This window comes from Stegostoma tigrinum, chromosome 19, assembly GCF_030684315.1.
Source record: "Stegostoma tigrinum isolate sSteTig4 chromosome 19, sSteTig4.hap1, whole genome shotgun sequence".
Taxonomy (NCBI): Eukaryota; Metazoa; Chordata; class Chondrichthyes; order Orectolobiformes; family Stegostomatidae; genus Stegostoma; species Stegostoma tigrinum.
The window spans coordinates 5,633,703-5,651,689 of record NC_081372.1 but is presented as its reverse complement, the minus strand read 5'-3'; the positions used below and the strand labels follow the sequence as shown (position 1 = coordinate 5,651,689).

The 17,987-nt window shown below is 42.8% G+C and overlaps 1 protein-coding gene across 3 annotated transcripts in view; it reads left to right on the top strand.

The window, feature by feature from the left end:
* Positions 1-16,692, top strand: part of poglut1 (protein O-glucosyltransferase 1) — a 30,667-nt gene extending 13,975 nt beyond the window's left edge. The window contains exons 2-11 of one of the 3 annotated variants that reach the window (XM_048550331.2): positions 34-124; positions 1,838-1,981; positions 3,799-3,934; positions 4,036-4,157; positions 5,384-5,443; positions 9,324-9,423; positions 10,030-10,088; positions 11,403-11,570; positions 14,339-14,395; positions 14,818-16,692. In XM_048550331.2, coding sequence (XP_048406288.1) covers positions 34-124; positions 1,838-1,981; positions 3,799-3,934; positions 4,036-4,157; positions 5,384-5,443; positions 9,324-9,423; positions 10,030-10,088; positions 11,403-11,570; positions 14,339-14,395; positions 14,818-14,974 — 1,094 coding nt within the window. In that variant the 3' untranslated portion in view covers positions 14,975-16,692. The remainder of the gene's footprint in view (positions 1-33; positions 125-1,837; positions 1,982-3,798; positions 3,935-4,035; positions 4,158-5,383; positions 5,444-9,323; positions 9,424-10,029; positions 10,089-11,402; positions 11,571-14,338; positions 14,396-14,817) is intronic. The other 2 variants (XM_048550332.1, XM_048550333.2) reach the window with 2 other exon arrangements.
* Positions 16,693-17,987: the final 1,295 nt, after the last annotated feature.

Here is a 17,987-nt window from a genome sequence, read left to right as displayed (position 1 = left end):
TCAATTCTAACAGTGTGGTATTTATTTTTTTAGATGGAAGTTGGCACAGGTACAAGGACAAGATATCAGCAGCTGTGGGTTCTTACCAGCCCTGCATCCAACATAACTGCAGCTGTCACCAACGGTGTGGTCTTACTCTTTAGAATATTATTTTTAACTTTTTTATATCATGGTTTTCTTAGAGTTGCATCTTAATATTATTCCTCGACTTCAGCTGTGCGTGCCAGTGTCTTTAGCTGCCTCACATTTCCCATACAGTCAGGAGTACGCTGGTTCATCCTTACCCCAACTGTTCAGTCTCTTTGTAATAATGTCTTTCGTGGTGGGTATCAGATTGAGGTCACACCTTGAGGTGATAGAGGTTGATGAGGGCAAACACCACAATATTATATTGTTGTAGCTGTCCAACAGGCACAAGAGTATCTGCTTCCGAAAAGTTGGCTGACAGATCTCACATCACTTAACACAAAAGAGGAAACCAGTTGCTCTGCAGCCCGGCAGTTACTACATCCATTGCTGCTGTATGATCTTTATTGCATATTTTAATTTATGAAATCTGTGGACTAGCACCAGCTGCCTTCTTGGCTGTCATTGAAAGATTGATGTTCTTGTAATGGAATGGAACTTCCTGTACCTGTGTGGTCTGGCCAGTGTGTAGCTCTAGTGCACGTTCTGTGGTCATTTCTTGATGTCCCTCCGTAGTAGGTTAAGAAATCCCATGTAGTAAAAACAATTTCTCAAGAAAGTGGTTGTTGCCTTCTAAGGCAATAAATATAGTTTTGCCAGTGATGCTCACATTCCTAGAGAGAATATAGAAAAAGTAATTCTTCCAATGTCACCTTGGATGATGAACTATAAATCTCCCAGCAGCAAATGTGAGTTCTAAGTTCTTGGCTATGGGTTTTAACACCAGGAAAATTTATAAGAAGAGTTATAAACAGGTGTTTTGTAGTCCTCGTGTGTGCAAGCCATAAACTTATCCTGGAAAATCACGCATGCAAAAGCTCACTGCAAACCCACAATCGTTCCTACTGTCGAACCCAGAGGATTTTATGATTAGAGAATTTGTTTGATATAATTGGAGAAGCTGAACGTTAAGAGAAATGTGTATATTTTTTATTTGTTCAAACATGTATGCATCTCTGGGAAGGCCAGCAATTGTTACCCATCCCTGTTTGCCCTTAAGGCTGTTTAAAAGTCAGCTACGTTGCGCTGGGTCTGGAGTAACATAGGGCCTGACTGGATAAGAGTATAGATTTCCGTCACTAAAGGACCAGTAAATCAGATGGGTTTTTAATCATAATCTTCTGATAGTTTAATGGTTGCCATTACTGAGACCCCCATTCAGTTCCAGATTTTTATAATTAAATTTGTTAATTCAGTTTGAGCTCTACCTCTGTTTTTGTGGAAGTTGACCCCCTTTGTTCAGAGTATTAGCCTGTGCCACCATATTACCAGCCCAGTAACAGTATCTTTAGGCTATTGTCTACCCCTAGATATAAGCTTTGATGTACTGCTGCATTGTCCGTCTGCTCATGAACTGGTTTATATCAGTTTAATTCAATTTGTGAAAGCAGTTGAATGTTTCACCGTTCTTGAATTGCTGGTGCTCCTGTTTCGTATAAGTACCTCTGGATGTATGATGCTTGTGAATTGAGTTAGGTTCATATCCCTTGAAAGTTGGGGCACAGCCTAATTATTAACTCAGATTGCATAGTGTACAAATGCATTAATAGACTATGCTTTTCTTTTCTGTGAAAGTAGTAACATAGGCTAGGAGGAATAAATAAAAATTATCTTTGACCTGTTACCCTTTTGTAATTTTTTTTTTATTCAGTGTCCTAGAGGATGATCTTTCACCCTTCAAGCAAGGAATCTCCAGTGATATGATGGCTGATACTGTCAGTAAAAATGTCGGGACTCACTACCAGATAATTCAGAACAAGTTGTATCGACAAGATGACTGCATGTTCCCTGCCAGGTGGGAGAATAGGCAGCCCTTCTGGGATTTGATGCATTTGTAATATGGGACTAAAATGAGCCAAAGAGGTAGACCTTTTTCCTTTAGAGGTTTCTGACTGCGAAATTCTCCAACATCTATAAACCACTGGAACCTGATTCCACCAACCATGATGCAATATCAACTCCTTTGTCTGTCCACTTGCTCTTCTCTGTCTTCGGGCTCTATCCTTTATCCTAGCGTTTACTTCCTGCCTTATCCCCCTCCCTATTTTCTGTATGTAACCCAATGTTTTCCCAGCTATCACCAGTTTTGGATCCAAAACATTAACTCTGACGTTTTTCTTTACAGTTGCTGCCAGACCTGCTGAGTTTTTCCAGCAACCTCTGTTTTTGTTCCTGATTTACAGCATCCTTAGTTCTTTCAGTTTTTATCCATGATGCTGCTTGTTCAAACAAAAATCTTTACAGCAGTGAACAATGAATTAAACCTTCAGTAGTGTGTATTAGATGTGAGTCACACAATAGGATAAGTGAAGATTAAAGTCAAAGTCTTTGGTCCTCAACTGAACTGTTTAAATGTGAGATCCAGTTTGCCCCTTTCCACATCTGGAACATTACCTTCAACATTTTACCTCTTCCACTCTGCTGGAACACTCTTCCATATGTTCATCTAGAGTAATATTGCATGGTAACAGACAGTTTGGTTCAACCAGTCCATGCTTACCATGTTCCCAAACTAAACCAGTCCCACCTCCCTGTGCTTGGCCCACATCCCTCCAAATCTTTCTTATTCATGAACTTATCCAAATGTCTTTTAAATGTTGTAACTGTACCTACATCCACCACATTCTGTGGCAGTTCATTCCACACATGAACCACACTCTATGTAAATAAAAAATGTTGCCCCTCTTGTCCTTTTATAAGATTAATTCCTCAAATGGCTTCCTTTCTGATTTCTCTGCCATTATTCTCCTGAAGTATAGGTTAATTCAGAATTCTGCAACCCATATCCTCTAACAGACAAATACCTTCACACAGTTCATGTCTTTTCTCAACTGAGTTCACTTAAGTAACTTCATCTTGTGAGTTCCACCATGGTCAATCTGAGTGATTTCTTTAGCCTATGTGATTTTAGACTTGGGGTCGCTGCTCGATGACTGCTGTACAAATCATGGACCCCTGGAATATCTCAATTACAATCAACAACTCATTTAATTACCTGTCTCCCCACCTACAAAATTACAGATTGGTTTGAAAGTGGCTGCCGTGGTCCCTTTTGTCAACCACCTGCTTTTACAAACATCTTGAACGTGCTTTTTATGTGATTGATTCATAAATATCTTTAATTTGTGGAACATAAACCATTTCACATCCTTGTGTGGGTGGTTGAAATGATCCAAATTTCACTTAATTTCTATCACTGGGTAATTCTAGCTTCAGCAAGTAATTATTAAAGTGCTCAAAATCATGAGGAACTTGGACAGAGTAGTCACTGAGAAACATCTCCAGCAGAAGTAAGGGTTAAGAATCAGAGAAGAGAGTTTTAGGATAAATAGCAAATAAGGCAGTGCTGACATGAGGAATCCTGAGGAAAAGTGTTTAGGATCTGGAATACACTAATGATGCTATGGTGGTGGCAGTTTCGCTTAACTTCAATTATTAAAGAAAAATTAGAAAACTAAAATACAAATATTGGAAACACAAAGCAGAAGGCATGCTGATTTAACCACTCTGTGGCAATAGGCCATGCATTGCTATAAATGCTTCTCTTGATATATCTCCATTTGAGGTGAGCTAGCCAGTCAATTTCATACTGTCTTTTTGTTTTATGTTCAGGTGCAGTGGGGTAGAGCATTTTATATTAGAAATAATTGACCAGCTTCCTGACATGGAATTTGTGCTCAATGTCCGAGACTACCCTCAGGTTCCAAACTGGATGAAACCCATCAGGCCTGTTTTATCTTTCAGCAAGGTAATTATCAAAGGAGACTTTCAACAATGTCCAGCTCTTGAACTTGGTGTTGACTATGCATTTTAAACAATAAAACATTGCAACTTATTTTTCTGTTACAGACATCAGAATACTATGACATCATGTACCCTGCTTGGACCTTCTGGGAGGGAGGTCCAGCAGTCTGGCCCATTTATCCAACAGGACTTGGACGTTGGGACCTAATGAGGAAGGAGTTAAAAGTGTAAGGTGTATTTGATGAATAGAATCACTGCTAAAGGAATATTTTTGCTTTTATTTTATCATAGGGAGAATCTGACTGTAGAAGTGTTGGGAGCCCTAGTTCTGCCATTCATTGATTTATTTATGCCATTGGGATCTGATGGTTGGGTTAGTTATGTGGATGATCCAAGGAAGGCAGGAAGACTGACCTCGTTGACGCTGCTGAATCTGGTACTGAAATTGTGGCCTAACATGGTTGTGTTGGCCTATGATATAGTTAGAAGGTCAGTAATCATAAAGAATATACCGACAGAATTGATAGGAAAGGCGTTATAGGTCTTCTAATATCTCTAGACTACCAATCCAGAACCCCCAGCTCATATTCTAACAACATAGGCTTGAGCCCCACCATGGCAAATGGTGAAATTTGAAATCAGTTTTTTTTAAAAACTTTGGAACAAAAAGCTAGTGTAATGTCGAACATAACCATTGTTAATTGTTGTTTTTAAAAAAATCTGGTTCACTAATGTTCTGTAGAGAAAATAATCTACTACCCATACCTGGTCTGACCTACATATGCCTCAAAACCCCAGAAATTTCATTGAATTTTACTGCTATTTAGGTGATTCGTGATGGGCAGTAAATGCTGGTCCCGCCAGCAATCCCCACACCCCATGAATGAATTTTTAAAATGCGAAGTTTGATTTCTTTCCCCCTTATTCTTGTTATTTGTATTCTGTAAATGCTTATCTGCCACAAAGAAAGAAAAATTTGCGACAAATTCAGAAATAACTTAAAAACTCAGCAGTCTGGCAGCATCTATGGAGAGAAAGCAGAGTTAATATTTCGGGTTCAGTGACTTCTTCAGAGAAAAACTTGCATCTCTAGTACCTTTTGTAATCTCAATATTTCAAAGTATCTTACAACCAGTGTTATAATTTTGAAGTGCACTCTTCTTGTATTAATTATGTTGTGTTCTGAGGTCATGAAAGGTGCTTTGGAAAGCAAATCTTTCTTTTTTGAAGGTTTACCTGTAATTGCTGCTCACATGAGATTGAATGACTGAAGCAATGACTTGGTCAGGGTGAACTGTGCATTATGAGAAAATGGACATACGTCTTCAGCTTTTCTAAATGGGATATGCTACAAATCGAACAATCAGCAGAATAATAACACAATCCAGAGTCTGTGGTATATTACATGAAGAATAGCTGTTTACAATGAGGCTTTTTTTTGTTGTTCCACTAGATCTGCTGAAAAGTGGCCATGGGAGAAGAAAGTCTCAAAAGGTTTTTTTCGAGGATCAAGGTAAGGCTAAAAGTCATGATCGTTATAATACAGTGTACAAGTTACTGAGTATATTAAGTGCCACTCAATATGACACTTTCATAAGGACTTGGTTGTGGAGAATAGCTATGGATCTCAAAGGTGTTAGACTCACCATCTAGGTCCTGTAATCTTAGTAACAATGTGTATTATACCGATATAACATGTAACTGATGGTCACATCTGGTTTGAGACACAATTCTCTAACAAGCTATATAGCAGGCCCTCGACCCAACCTAAGAGGAGGATGATGGCAGCATATGGACTCCATCTGGCACATACAGCACAGTGAGCAGCAGTTCAATAGAACTCAAATTAGACAGCAGCACAAATTCCAGTGGATTCTAGAATGTTTCCTAACCTGCGTTTTGTGTGACTCACGCAGTCAGTCATCAGCTGAAACAGCTGAAAATTTGAGAGTCTTGTAGAATGACAAATTGTGACAGAACTCAACAAGGCAGAATAAGCAGTTATTGCTAAAAACATTTCAGACCTGGTAGCTCACAATGCTTCTCTGTGGAGCTAGAGCACTAGTCACACTTAGCAATTACAGATTCCTTTAGGAGCTGATGAATTATAGGAGCAGTCCCAGACTGAGGTTCTGCTGAAGACTAAATGGGCATTGAAGGCTGTGTGAATAAAATTGAAATAGCTGGTGGGCAAGGGAAATCTTTTAAAAATATAGTATATTTTCCCATTGAGAAAGCTAGAAATAAACAAAGTACTTACTGCTCCGGGTGAGTTTTGCTGCCCTAGCAAACAGGCACCACAGTGCACAGCTCCAGTAAGGAAAACCAAGGGTGACAGAAGTAATTTAAAAATGAAACTGCAGCACTGTGATGCCAGGATTAAAGTGATGAAAGGGAAAATTAGAAACCTAAATTGTCAGCGTGATGGAAGTAGGAAGTAAGGACACTATTGAGGCAACAGTAAGAGATTTGTAATTTAAACAACAGTGAAGGCAGAAAATAATTAAGGTTGCAGACAGTAGGATTCATTCAGCAAATATTTAAAGAAGAATGGAATCCTTGTTAAGTGTAAGGCAAAGGGGATTCCTAGCAGTGTTATGGACAGCTATTTTTCTTCGGAAAACCACTAAGAGGACAGGAATCATTTGTTTGGCGCCAAAAGGCAGGAATCCTCCATTTTAGCTGCAAAATTTATTTTGGCATTACGCAGCTTAACAAGGCAGTGTTGAAAGAACTCTATCCCATATCTACAGGAGAGGAGAGTTTAGCCAGATTATCTAAAAATAGAGACTTCATGCATTTTGGTGCCAAAAGTGCCTCTTGGCAGATGCTAATAGATGACATGGGTGACATTGATACAGTGTAAGGCAATCAAGGGGCATGACCAGATGATTTATAATGTTTTAAAACACGTACAGGCTGAAGATATGAATGCAAGTATGAATTATCTGACAAATTTGTTTGCTTCTTAGGACACATTGTCAACAGAAATTAAATACAAATAGTCATTTGCTAGTACAGAACTTGAGTATTGTTGGAAAAAGATACATTTTGTTGAAGTGTTTTACCTTACACTCATCAGGATATTTCACAAGAATACCAACTTAATAGGAAACCCACAGTTGTCTTGCGTGAGACTGTTGATTGGTTGGCAAGTAAGAGTTACCATGGAGAATGCATCCATAATACTGATTTACAGTTAACTGCCAGGCTTAGGTTTAAAATTTAAACCTAACAACTTGACTTTGATTGTTCAGGGCAATTCGCAGTGAGAATAAGCCAGTAACTGGCTGCAGTTGCTATGCGCCCATACTGACTTTTTGTGATTTGTGCACTAGAAGGGAAGCAGTGGCCTAGCGTCATTATTGCTGGACTGTTAATCTAGAGACACAGATAACCTTTCTGGTTCAAGTCCCACCATGGCATATGGTGGAATTTAAATTCAATAAATACCTGGCATTCAGAATCTAATGATGACTGTGAATCCATTGTTGGAAAAACCCATCTGGTTCACTAATGTCCTTTAGGGAAGGAAATTGACATCCTTACCTGGTCTGACTCACGGCAATGTGGTTGATTCTTAACTGCTGTCTGGATGGGCAATATTTGCTGCTCATCCTGTGAATGAATAAAAAAAAATTAGGGTGTTGTTGAAACCTATATCAGCACAGTGCTTTTTCCAAAAGATCAAGGACGTGCTGATGCTCACAAATATCCTGGTCCTCTGCAGTACATCCTTTTCAAACATTGTAGCTACTGATACTTCAGCTACAAGTTTGACAGCAGTGCTGTTCCAAGAGCAACAAGTCAGATGTACTGCCTCCAGGTTATTGTCATACATCAGGACATGTTATGCAGTCACAGAAGGTGGGTTTGTGAGAGATTTTTGGCACCCCACCCTTAGTCCAAAAGTGCTTGTAGGAAAAGACCATGAACCATTGGTCTCCCAATGCAATAACAAAGTTGGTATGGATGCCTCCATGAAAACAGAGATTCTGACTTTACCTTGGGACGTTTACCTGTGAGACGTGGTACGTGCAGGGGAGGCTACAGGCGAGAGTGAAATTTGCTCCAGAGCGATGGTTCTTTATCGCTAATTTCCCAATTCCATCCTTTATATTTTTTATAACATAAAAGTACTGTGTCGGTGTCAAATTGTCATCTTTTGTGTTTCTTTTTGAAGTTAGTACCCTGCTGGAGAAGTTGATTTGCTGTAGGTCAAAATAAAAAATCCAGCATTACAGACCTTTGTGCTCTTAGGTACAAAATGTATTAAGGTACAAAGTCTTCGAATAAATTAGAAGAATAAAGAAATAAAAAATATAGAATTACAGTCCTCCCATGCAGAGAAGACAAAACAGGTAAGTCCTTGCTGGCTTCCAGCTATTACTCACCACTAGCCAGCACCAGGGCCTTGCCCCCAGTCCACGCCAGGCTTCTCCTTGAAGCTCTTGAGGCCACAAGTCCATGCTGGCTTCCCATCAAGCCCGGGATTCGGTGCTGGCTTCCCGTCGAGGCCGGGAGTCCACCTTAGATTCATCTCGCATATTGCTGATGCCGTCTGAGGATGGGAGGTAAGAAGAAAAAAGAAAAGAAAGCATGAAAAGAGGAAAAAAATGTAATGGATGGAGGGACGAGCTCTCGCTCAGGATCTGTACTGCACCACCACCTTGCGATAGTGATGAGTTGAGACGGAATGTAGTGTTTGAGTGAAACAAGTTTAAAGAGTAGGGCATAGCTGGAGCAGGGTGTGTTGATGTAAACCATATCTCATTTTATAATCAAATGTTTTATCAGTGTTTAATGTAGTATATCAACAGTTTCATATTCTGTTCACTTTTCCCATTCTCAATTTATCATGAAAGTTATGGAAAGTGCTCATATCATGATGCTTAAGCGAGATAGCTGAATTGTATTATTGGATGGTATTCTGGAGGAATAATCTGGAGAACAGACCGTTAAGGAAATTTAACAGAATAAATCTGGAATAAAACGCTTAATTCAGCGCTGATGATTGTGAAATACTGGATTGTTATAAAAGCAGGTTTTTTTTTGCATGAGTAATTATACCATTCTTATCCAGCCTAGCCTGTATATGGTTGAGCTTTTACTGCCCTTTAAATGGTATACCATGCCATTTGGTTGTATTGAAGAAGAAAGCTAAGCACCATCTTGATGGACACTTTTTGGTGGATGCTAGCCTTGCCAGTGACACTCACCACCAGGCCATCCCAATCTGTTACTTAGCTCTTTATTATTTTCACACAAACATACACAATCAAAAGCACGGGGCAGTGGACAGTTTTTCATCATGTCTATCTCTGTCTCTCTTTGCATGCATGTGTGGATATTATACTGTGCTGATGGGCCAGAATTATCTCTCTTTATTTCAGGACAAGTTCTGAGCGAGATCCTCTTATTTTGCTGTCTCGGGAGCAGCCTTTATTAGTAGATGCGGAATACACCAAAAACCAAGCTTGGAAGTCTGAAAAGGTACTCCTGGCATGAGTGAAAGTTTCCCTTTATTAGTGAATTGCAAACACAGGTAGACACACATGTTTAGGACTGAAAATGAAGAGAAGTTTCTTTTGTGTGAATCTTTGGAATTCTCTGCACCGGAGGGCTGTGGGCAGTCCAGTATTCGATGCATTTGAGACTGAGATTGATAGATTATTGAACTCTCTGAGAGTTGCAGGGTATGAGGGCCAGGTGGAAAAGTGGAGTTGATATCAAAGGTTAAGCAGGATTGTATTAAATGATGGAACCAATGGGCTACTTTTGCTCCTATGCTGCTTGTTAAGAGCTCTCCTGTTAATTGTAGTGCCTCTTGTGCATTCCAATTTTCATCTGCACCATTAGCAGCTGTGTTTTCAACTGTCTAGACACTTGGCTTTGAATTACTCTTAAACCTATGCAGTTTCGCTGCTCCATTAAGATGCTTCATAAAACCTACCTCATGACCAAGCATTCGATAATTCGTCATGACACCTCTGTATGTGGCTCAGTGCCAAACATTGTTTGATATTACTTCTTAAAATGCCACATTAACAGTGCAGCATTGATACAAATTGCTAATATACTCATTTGATTTATTTGCAGGATACTCTAGGAAAACCCCCTGCTAAAGAAATTCCATTGGTGGACCATTGCAAGTACAAGTATGTTGTAAGAAACCTTCTCACTGACAGTTTAGTGCATCCCATGCAGAATTTGCCATCCTGCTGTCGCAATTGCTTTCCCTGGCATTGGGGTGATAATAAAGCCAAGGATGCACAGCAGATCAGTCAGCCCCTGGAGAAGCAAAGGCAGGTCAACATTTTGAAGGTGGCCCCCTTTGTCAAACCTCAATAGGTACGAATCATTAGCCCATCATCATCTTCCTGTACTCGTGGATCCCCTTTGCTCCTCCACCTCCATTTCTATTTTAATTATCCAAGAAGTCTGCACCTCGTGTTTTTACCTGCAAAAGTGTAACGCCTCACGCTGATCTATATTGGAATGCATTTACCATATTGTCTTCTTGATTGATTAAGTCTGTATTCTGTAGGATTTAGGAGAATGAGAGGTGATTTCTGTGGAATATATAAACTTGCCAGAAGGTTTGTTAGGCTGGATACAAAGAGCTTGTTTTCGCTGGCTAAGAATCTAAAACAAGGGATCGTAGTTTCAGCATTTCAGATTGAGATGAAGAGAAACTTTCTTCTCTCAAAAGGCTGCAAATTTTTGGAATTCTCTATCCCACAGAGCTGGGGGATATTTGAATATAGTCAAGACTGAAATCCATATATTTTTGAATGCAAAGAGAATTGAGAGATTTGGAAACATAACAGGAAAATGGAATTGATGCAGAAGGTCATCTATAATCGCATTGAGTGGTGGAGCAGGCATGAGGGATTGTTTGGTGTACTCCTGTTCCTGTTTCTCATGATCTGCCCAACGGGTTGGCTGAAACTTGTGTATCCGGTAGTTGCATGATTTAATCTATGATCAGAGTCAGGCAAATTTCTGTGGGATCCGTACTTCCCTTCTGCTTTAAGTCTTCCTACAGACAGGCCCTTTTAAAAAAAAATTGAGTCCCAATCAATCTATTGGCCTGCATTGGCTTTGAATTGGTGGGGGAGCAAAGCTGCTGCAGTTGCTGTTACAATATGTTCAATATGTTACAATGCTGTGTTCATCCAGCCTCACATTTTATTATCTTGGATTCTCCAGCATCTGCAGTTCCCATTATCGCTGTTACAATATGCTTGCTTCTGGTTTTCAGATCTCCCCTGACTTCCCTTGAAGCTCAATGTCTCAGAAATGTTCTTTACAAATGAGGGAAACTTCAAGTGAGCCAGCTGAGAACTTCCTGGAGAGCTGCCAGTTGTGACCTTCAGTTTAGCTCAGCGTGGAGTTTCTCTCACACTGAGAATAATTGCATTTACTGCTTATGGTGAATGGGGTTAAAAAGCAGTCTGTTTCTTTCCCAGGTATTTGTTTAATTTCCGAGGCGTTGCAGCCAGTTTCCGATTTAAACACCTCTTTCTGTGTGGATCCTTGGTTTTCCATGTCGGGAATGAATGGCTGGAATTCTTTTACTCCCAGCTGAAACCATGGGTACATTATATTCCTGTTAACCAAGACCTCTCCAACGTTCAGTAAGTCTCTTGATGGGATGTCAGATTATTGGGTTACCTGCTGCCTACACAGTTATTAATCGATTTGGTAGTCATGTTCAGATTTAGCTGAACTGCACTTACAAAGTAGTGATTCCATCTTTAATGGGAAGGAGAAGAATTTATTTGTAGAGTAAATGCTTTTTTTAATCATTCTAATGTGTCCCCTTGGAGGTTTACCTGTATAGTTTTGGCAGAATTCATAAAACTCTGCTAGTGTATCCTGCCCTGGTGAAGCTACAACACCTGTGTGTCAAGCACTGGGAGGTGTGTGTAATAGAAGAGGCTAAGCACTCCCATAACAATGGATTAGGTCTAAGCTCTGCAGCCCTGTCACATCTAGCTGTGAATGTTGGTGTACAAATAAACAACTAATAGGAAGTACAAGCTCCACAATTATTCCCAGACTCAGCAATGGGGGAGTCCAGGCATCATTGCAAAAGACTCTACTCTCAATCATGAGCGAACTGATGGAAGGGCTTATTGATGGTATTATCGGGCATTGCTTAGAAAGAAAATCCTGTTCACTGGTGCTTAATTTGGGTTCTGCCAGGTCCCAACCTCTTTACAGCCTCAGTTCAAACATGGAAAAAAAAGCTGTACTCCAGAAGGGAGGTGGGAGTGACTGCCTATGGCATCAAGGCAAACTTGGACTGAGTGTTGTATCAAGGATTCCTGGCAAAAGTGGAGCAGATGAAAATTGGGAGAAAGCTTGCCGCTGGTTGGAGTTTTGCCTGGCGCCAAAAAAATGGTTGTGGTTTGTAGAAGCCAGTCATCTCGGCTCCAGGACATCACTGCAGGACTCCTCACAGTAATGTCTCAGACCCAACCATCTTCTGCTGTTTCATCAGTGACCTTCCCTCTATTATAAGGTCAGAAGTGGCGATGTTTGCCGATGATTGCACAATATTCAGCACCATTCACAATACCTGCAGTCCACATTCATACACACCAAGACCTGGATAATATTCAGGCTTATGCTGATAAGCAGCAAATAACATTCATGACACATGAATGTCAGACAATAGCCAGCTCTTTGACAAGAGAATCTAACCATTGCTCCTCGACATTCAGTTACATTATCATCACTGAGAACCCCCATTGTCGACTTCCCAAAAGTTACCATTGACCTGAAACTGAACTGGACCAGCCATATAAATGCTGTGACTACAACCGGAGATCAGGGGCTATGAATTCTGTGGCGAGTAACTCACTTGTGTCTCCCTAGTGCTTATGCACCATTTACAAGGCATAAGTCAGGAGTGTGATGCATAAGTGCCATACTCAACAAACCAGCTGCTTAATGGCACAATCCGTCACCTTCTACATCATCAATAGGCAGTAGCAGCAGCGTGTCCCACTTACAAGATGCGCTGCAGGAATGCACCAAGGCCCCTCTGACAGCATCTTTCAACCCATCAAGAAGGATGAGAGCAGAAACAGCGCAAGAGATCACAACCTGCATGTTGCTCTCCAAGCGATATACCAGCCTGACTTGGAAATGTATCAGCATTCCTTCAGGGTTACTGGATCAAAATCCTGGAACACTGTTTCTAAACAACATTGTTAGTGTCCCTATTCCCTAAGGCTAGCAGTTCAAGAAGGCAGGTCACCACTACTTTCTCCAATTAGGGATAGGCAATAAATGCAGCCCAAGATGCCTACATCCCATGAATTATAAAAGTGCACAGGGTACAGTAACCATGTGACCATGGTGTGCGCAGGGTGTGCTAACAGTGCGACCACGGCGCGCACGGGCTACAGTAACCGTGCGACCGTGGCGCGCGCGGGGCACACTAACAGTGCGACCACGGCGCGCACGGGCTACAGTAACAGTGCAACTGCAGTGCGTGCGGGGCACGGTAACAGTGCGACCGCAGTGCGTGCGGGGCACGGTAACAGTGCAACTGCAGTGCGTGCGGGGCACGGTAACAGTGCGACCACGGCGCGCGCAGGGTACGGTAACAGTGCGACCGCAGTGCGTGCGGGGCACAGTAACAGTGCGACCACGGCGCGCACGGGCTACAGTAACAGTGCAACTGCAGTGCGTGCGGGGCACGGTAACAGTGCAACTGCAGTGCGTGCGGGGCACGGTAACAGTGCGACCACGGCGCGCACGGGCTACAGTAACAGTGCAACTGCAGTGCGTGCGGGGCACGGTAACAGTGCGACCACGGCGCGCACGGGCTACAGTAACAGTGCAACTGCAGTGCGTGCGGGGCACGGTAACAGTGCGACCACGGCGCGCGCAGGGTACGGTAACAGTGCAACTGCAGTGCGCGCGGGGCACAGTAACAGTGCGACCACGGCGCGCACGGGCTACAGTAACAGTGCAACTGCAGTGCGTGCGGGGCACGGTAACAGTGCGACCACGGCGCGCGCAGGGTACGGTAACAGTGCGACCGCAGTGCGTGCGGGGTACGGTAACAGTGCGACCGCAACACGCGCAGGGTACGGTAACAGTGCGACCGCAGTGCGTGCGGGGCACGGTAACAGTGCGACCGCAGCACGCGCAGGGTACGGTAACAGTGCAACTGCAGTGCGTGCGGGGCACGGTAACAGTGCAACCGCAGTGCGTGCGGGGCACGGTAACAGTGCGACCGCAGCACGCGCAGGGTACGGTAACAGTGCGACCGCAGTGCGTGCGGGGCACGGTAACAGTGCGACCATGGCGTGCGGTAATTGTGCATTTTTAGGACTAAGAGCAGTTGGCCGTGGAACTGATCGATCTTGTTGCTCTGTTACTGTAGGGAGTTGCTACACTTTGTTCAGGAAAATGACCACATTGCCAGAGAGATTGCAGAGAGGTAAGTGTGAAACCTACTGCTGTGGTTTGAATAAAATCAACACGGTATCACCAATGGAAGTCAAAACAGACTAACCCCATAGGCCCTTATATCTGTTCTCTCAAACTGTTTTAACTCTTTGTTTTATTTCATTATTTACTCTACTTCTGGGATGCTTTACCTGAGGGGTCCCAGCTTTAGAGTCTGTTCAGTTCAGCACTGCACTGGAGTGTTGGTCTGAACTTGTTGCTCATGTGCCTTTCGGGCGAGTAGAGCACATGAACCTCTGGCTCAGAGATGATAATGATATCACTGATCCATCTACCCCTGTAGTGTCTGCTTTTAGCAGCAGCACAATGGACCTATCATTGTCAGCTTTGTGGCCCTGTTGAAGATTGGTGCCCCACTAATTCAGTCCCCAATGCTTATCTTTCCCTTCACAGGGGCCGCCGGTTTATCCTGGAGCACTTGAAGATGGAGGATGTTTCCTGTTACTGGAAGCAGCTGCTTACGAGATATTCCAAACTCCTGCTGTATAAACCAAAGAAACAGAAGAAGTACATCCAGATCTTTGCCAAGCATGAACGAAGTGAGCTGTAGCTCCTGGAGACATGGATGGATTCACAGCAACTGCAGGGTCAGGTTACCTGTGAAACTTACAACACAGTCAAACCAGTTTGTTAAGCTGAGTAACATTCCCAAAGGTTTTCAAAAACTTTGCTGAAGTTACAAATTCTGGTCCGGTCAGGATCCAGCTAATCTTACACAAAACACAGAGTCCAGCCACTTAACGCTGCATCCTTCTGTCCACGTTAAATTCAAGGGAAACAATGTGGAATGGAAAGGCTTCAAAAATAAGGAACAAAATATGTACAGTCTCTATAATCATGGCCTCAGTGTCATCTGTTTAATTTATTGAAGAAAATTCCAATAGCAATTTTTTTTTAATAGACAGTCAATGGAGAGACACTCAGCAGCTTCAAAGAGTAAGAGGTGACTTGATTGAAACATACAAGATCCCAAGGGACTTGCTAGGATGGATATGGAAAGGATGTTCCCTATTATGAATTAATTTACATCTTGGCATTGCCTTTCAAGACAAAGATGAGAATATTTTTCTGAGAACTTTTGGAATTCTTCAAAAGGTGGTGAAAGCCGGGACTTTGAATCTTTGTAAGACAAAGCTAGATTGATTCTGGACAAGCGAGGAGATGAAGGCTTATTGGGGAGGGAGGGAATGTGGAGCTTCGAGATCAGCCATGGTCTTATTGAATTGTTGAATAGAATCGAGTGGCCTACTCCTGCTCCCACTTTATGTGTTGATCTGTAAACTCAAGAAGATCTTCATTATTCATCTTTGGAGCAACATTCCCAATAAAGTCAGGAATATTTGAGTTCTTATCACCACTGCCCCTTCACTGAACCAGCATTGCTGACTTCTAGCCGCTCCATGGCCATATTCTGATCCAGCTGGTAAATTGTTTAGTTCTGAAGTCTGTTCCACTTGACTGACAGAGGAACATTCGATCACTGCCTGGTGCTTCCCTCCCTTCCTGTTTCCTGTTCCCATTTCTAGGTCTGCTGGTACTGGATAGGCCAACAGTAGAAATCCTAACCTCTGCTTAAGTGCCTTGTTAAATTGCTGCAGGTAGCCATGTTACTGTGTGTTTTGTTGGTTGAGGGGTTCAAGTATCGCAGCTGATTATACTCTTGATGTATCCAGTCAAATGAGGCAGTATCAGATTTGCTGTCTGGTCACACTGAAAAGAATCTTTGGGCAGAATGGACACAGAACAGAAAAACAGCAACCCCCTGCTGCTCCAATCAACCAATCACTGAAACTGTGACAACAAAATGACGTAATAGATCAGCTTAAATAAAAGGTTTTTAATTAATTTTTTTACACACCTCTGGCTTGCCTCCAGCATTCTATTCTCCAGAAAGTTGTGATCATCCAAAACTCTGCAGGCCTTCTCTAAACTGGTACTGAGTCCTGTTCCTGTGACACCCCACCTTCCCATCAACCTACATTTCATCATGGTCGAGCAATACCTCGATTTTAAAATTCTCATCTTTGTTTTTCATGGTCTTGCCCTCTGTCTGTAATCTTATTGCAATCTAGTGTAACCCCTTTAATTGTAGATATGTCTGCTGTTACTAATGATGAATACCAGCTGCGCATGCTCATTGGTTTTTAAACAGTTTTTAAAAGTCAAAAGAAAAAAATTCTATTTTGATTAAGTTGTTTTTCTATTCATTGATACGCTGTTTAGTGTTTTTTTTTGATTTATCACCTGAAATATATTTGAGACATTTTGTTGTCGGTGGGTGTCTGTGAGCTCAGCCTTTGTTTCAATAACATTAGCAGTCCCTTGCAGTTGAGCATGTCTCTGTTCCCCTCTCAGGGTGAATCGATAGGTGGCTCTACAGACCAATACGGTTACCACAGGCTCTGTTACACTTAGGACAAAAGGTGGTCACGGGAGTGGGTGGGTGGGGCATTGATTTGGTAGTACACTCTTTTTGCTGTTTTCGGTTGGCTTCAATTTTTTACCATTGGTGAGCTTTGAGGTTCTCAATGCCTTCCTAGATGCTGCTGCTCCACTTTGGACAGTCTTGGGCCTGTGACTTCTAGGTATCTGTGGGAATGCTGCACTTTACTAGTAGCGGCCTTGAGGCTATCACTGGAGCGCTTCCTTTATCCATCTGGGGCTTGCCTGCTGTTTCAGAGCTGGGAGTAGAGCACCTGCTTGGGGAGTCTCATGTCGGTCATGCAGACAGTATGCCCAATTCATCATACCTGATCAAGGATGGTTGGTGGAGGGGGACTGGTCGGGCCCATGGGACAGGAAAAAGCGGAAGGCTTTGAGGCCATCTGCATGAGGAATACCCGGCCCCCAACACCTCATTTTCACCATGGATGTCCAGTCCCTATACACCTGTATTCCTCATGCAGATGGCCTCAAGGTCCTCTGCTTCTTCCTGTCCCGTAGGCCCAACCTGTCCCCCTCCTCCGACACCCTCATCTGCCTAACCGAACTCGTCCTCACCCTCAACAACTTCTCTTTCGATTCCTCCCACTTCCTACAGACAAAGGGGGTGGCCATGGGCACCCGCATGGTCCGCAGCTATGCCTGCCTCTTTGTAGGTTACGTGGAACAGTCCCTCTTCCGCACCTACACAGGCCCCAAACCCCACCTCTTCCTCAGTTACATTGATGATTGTATCGGCACCGCCTCTTGCTCCCCAGAGGAGCTCGAACAGTTCATTCACTTCACCAACACCTTCCACCCCAACCTTCAGTTCACCTGTGCCATCTCCAACACATTTCTCACCTTCCTGGACCTCTCAGTCTCCATCTCAGGCAACCAGCTTGTAACTGATGTCCATTTCAAGCCCACTGACTCCCACAGCTACCTAGAATACACCTCCTCCCACCCACCCTCCTGCAAAAATTCCATTCCCAATTCCTCCGCCTTCGCCGCATCTGCTCCCAGGATGAGGCATTCCACTCCCGCACATCCCAGATGTCCAAGTTCTTCAAGGACCGCAACTTTCCCATCACAGTGGTCGAGAACGCCCTTGACCGTGTCTCCCACATTTCCCACAACAC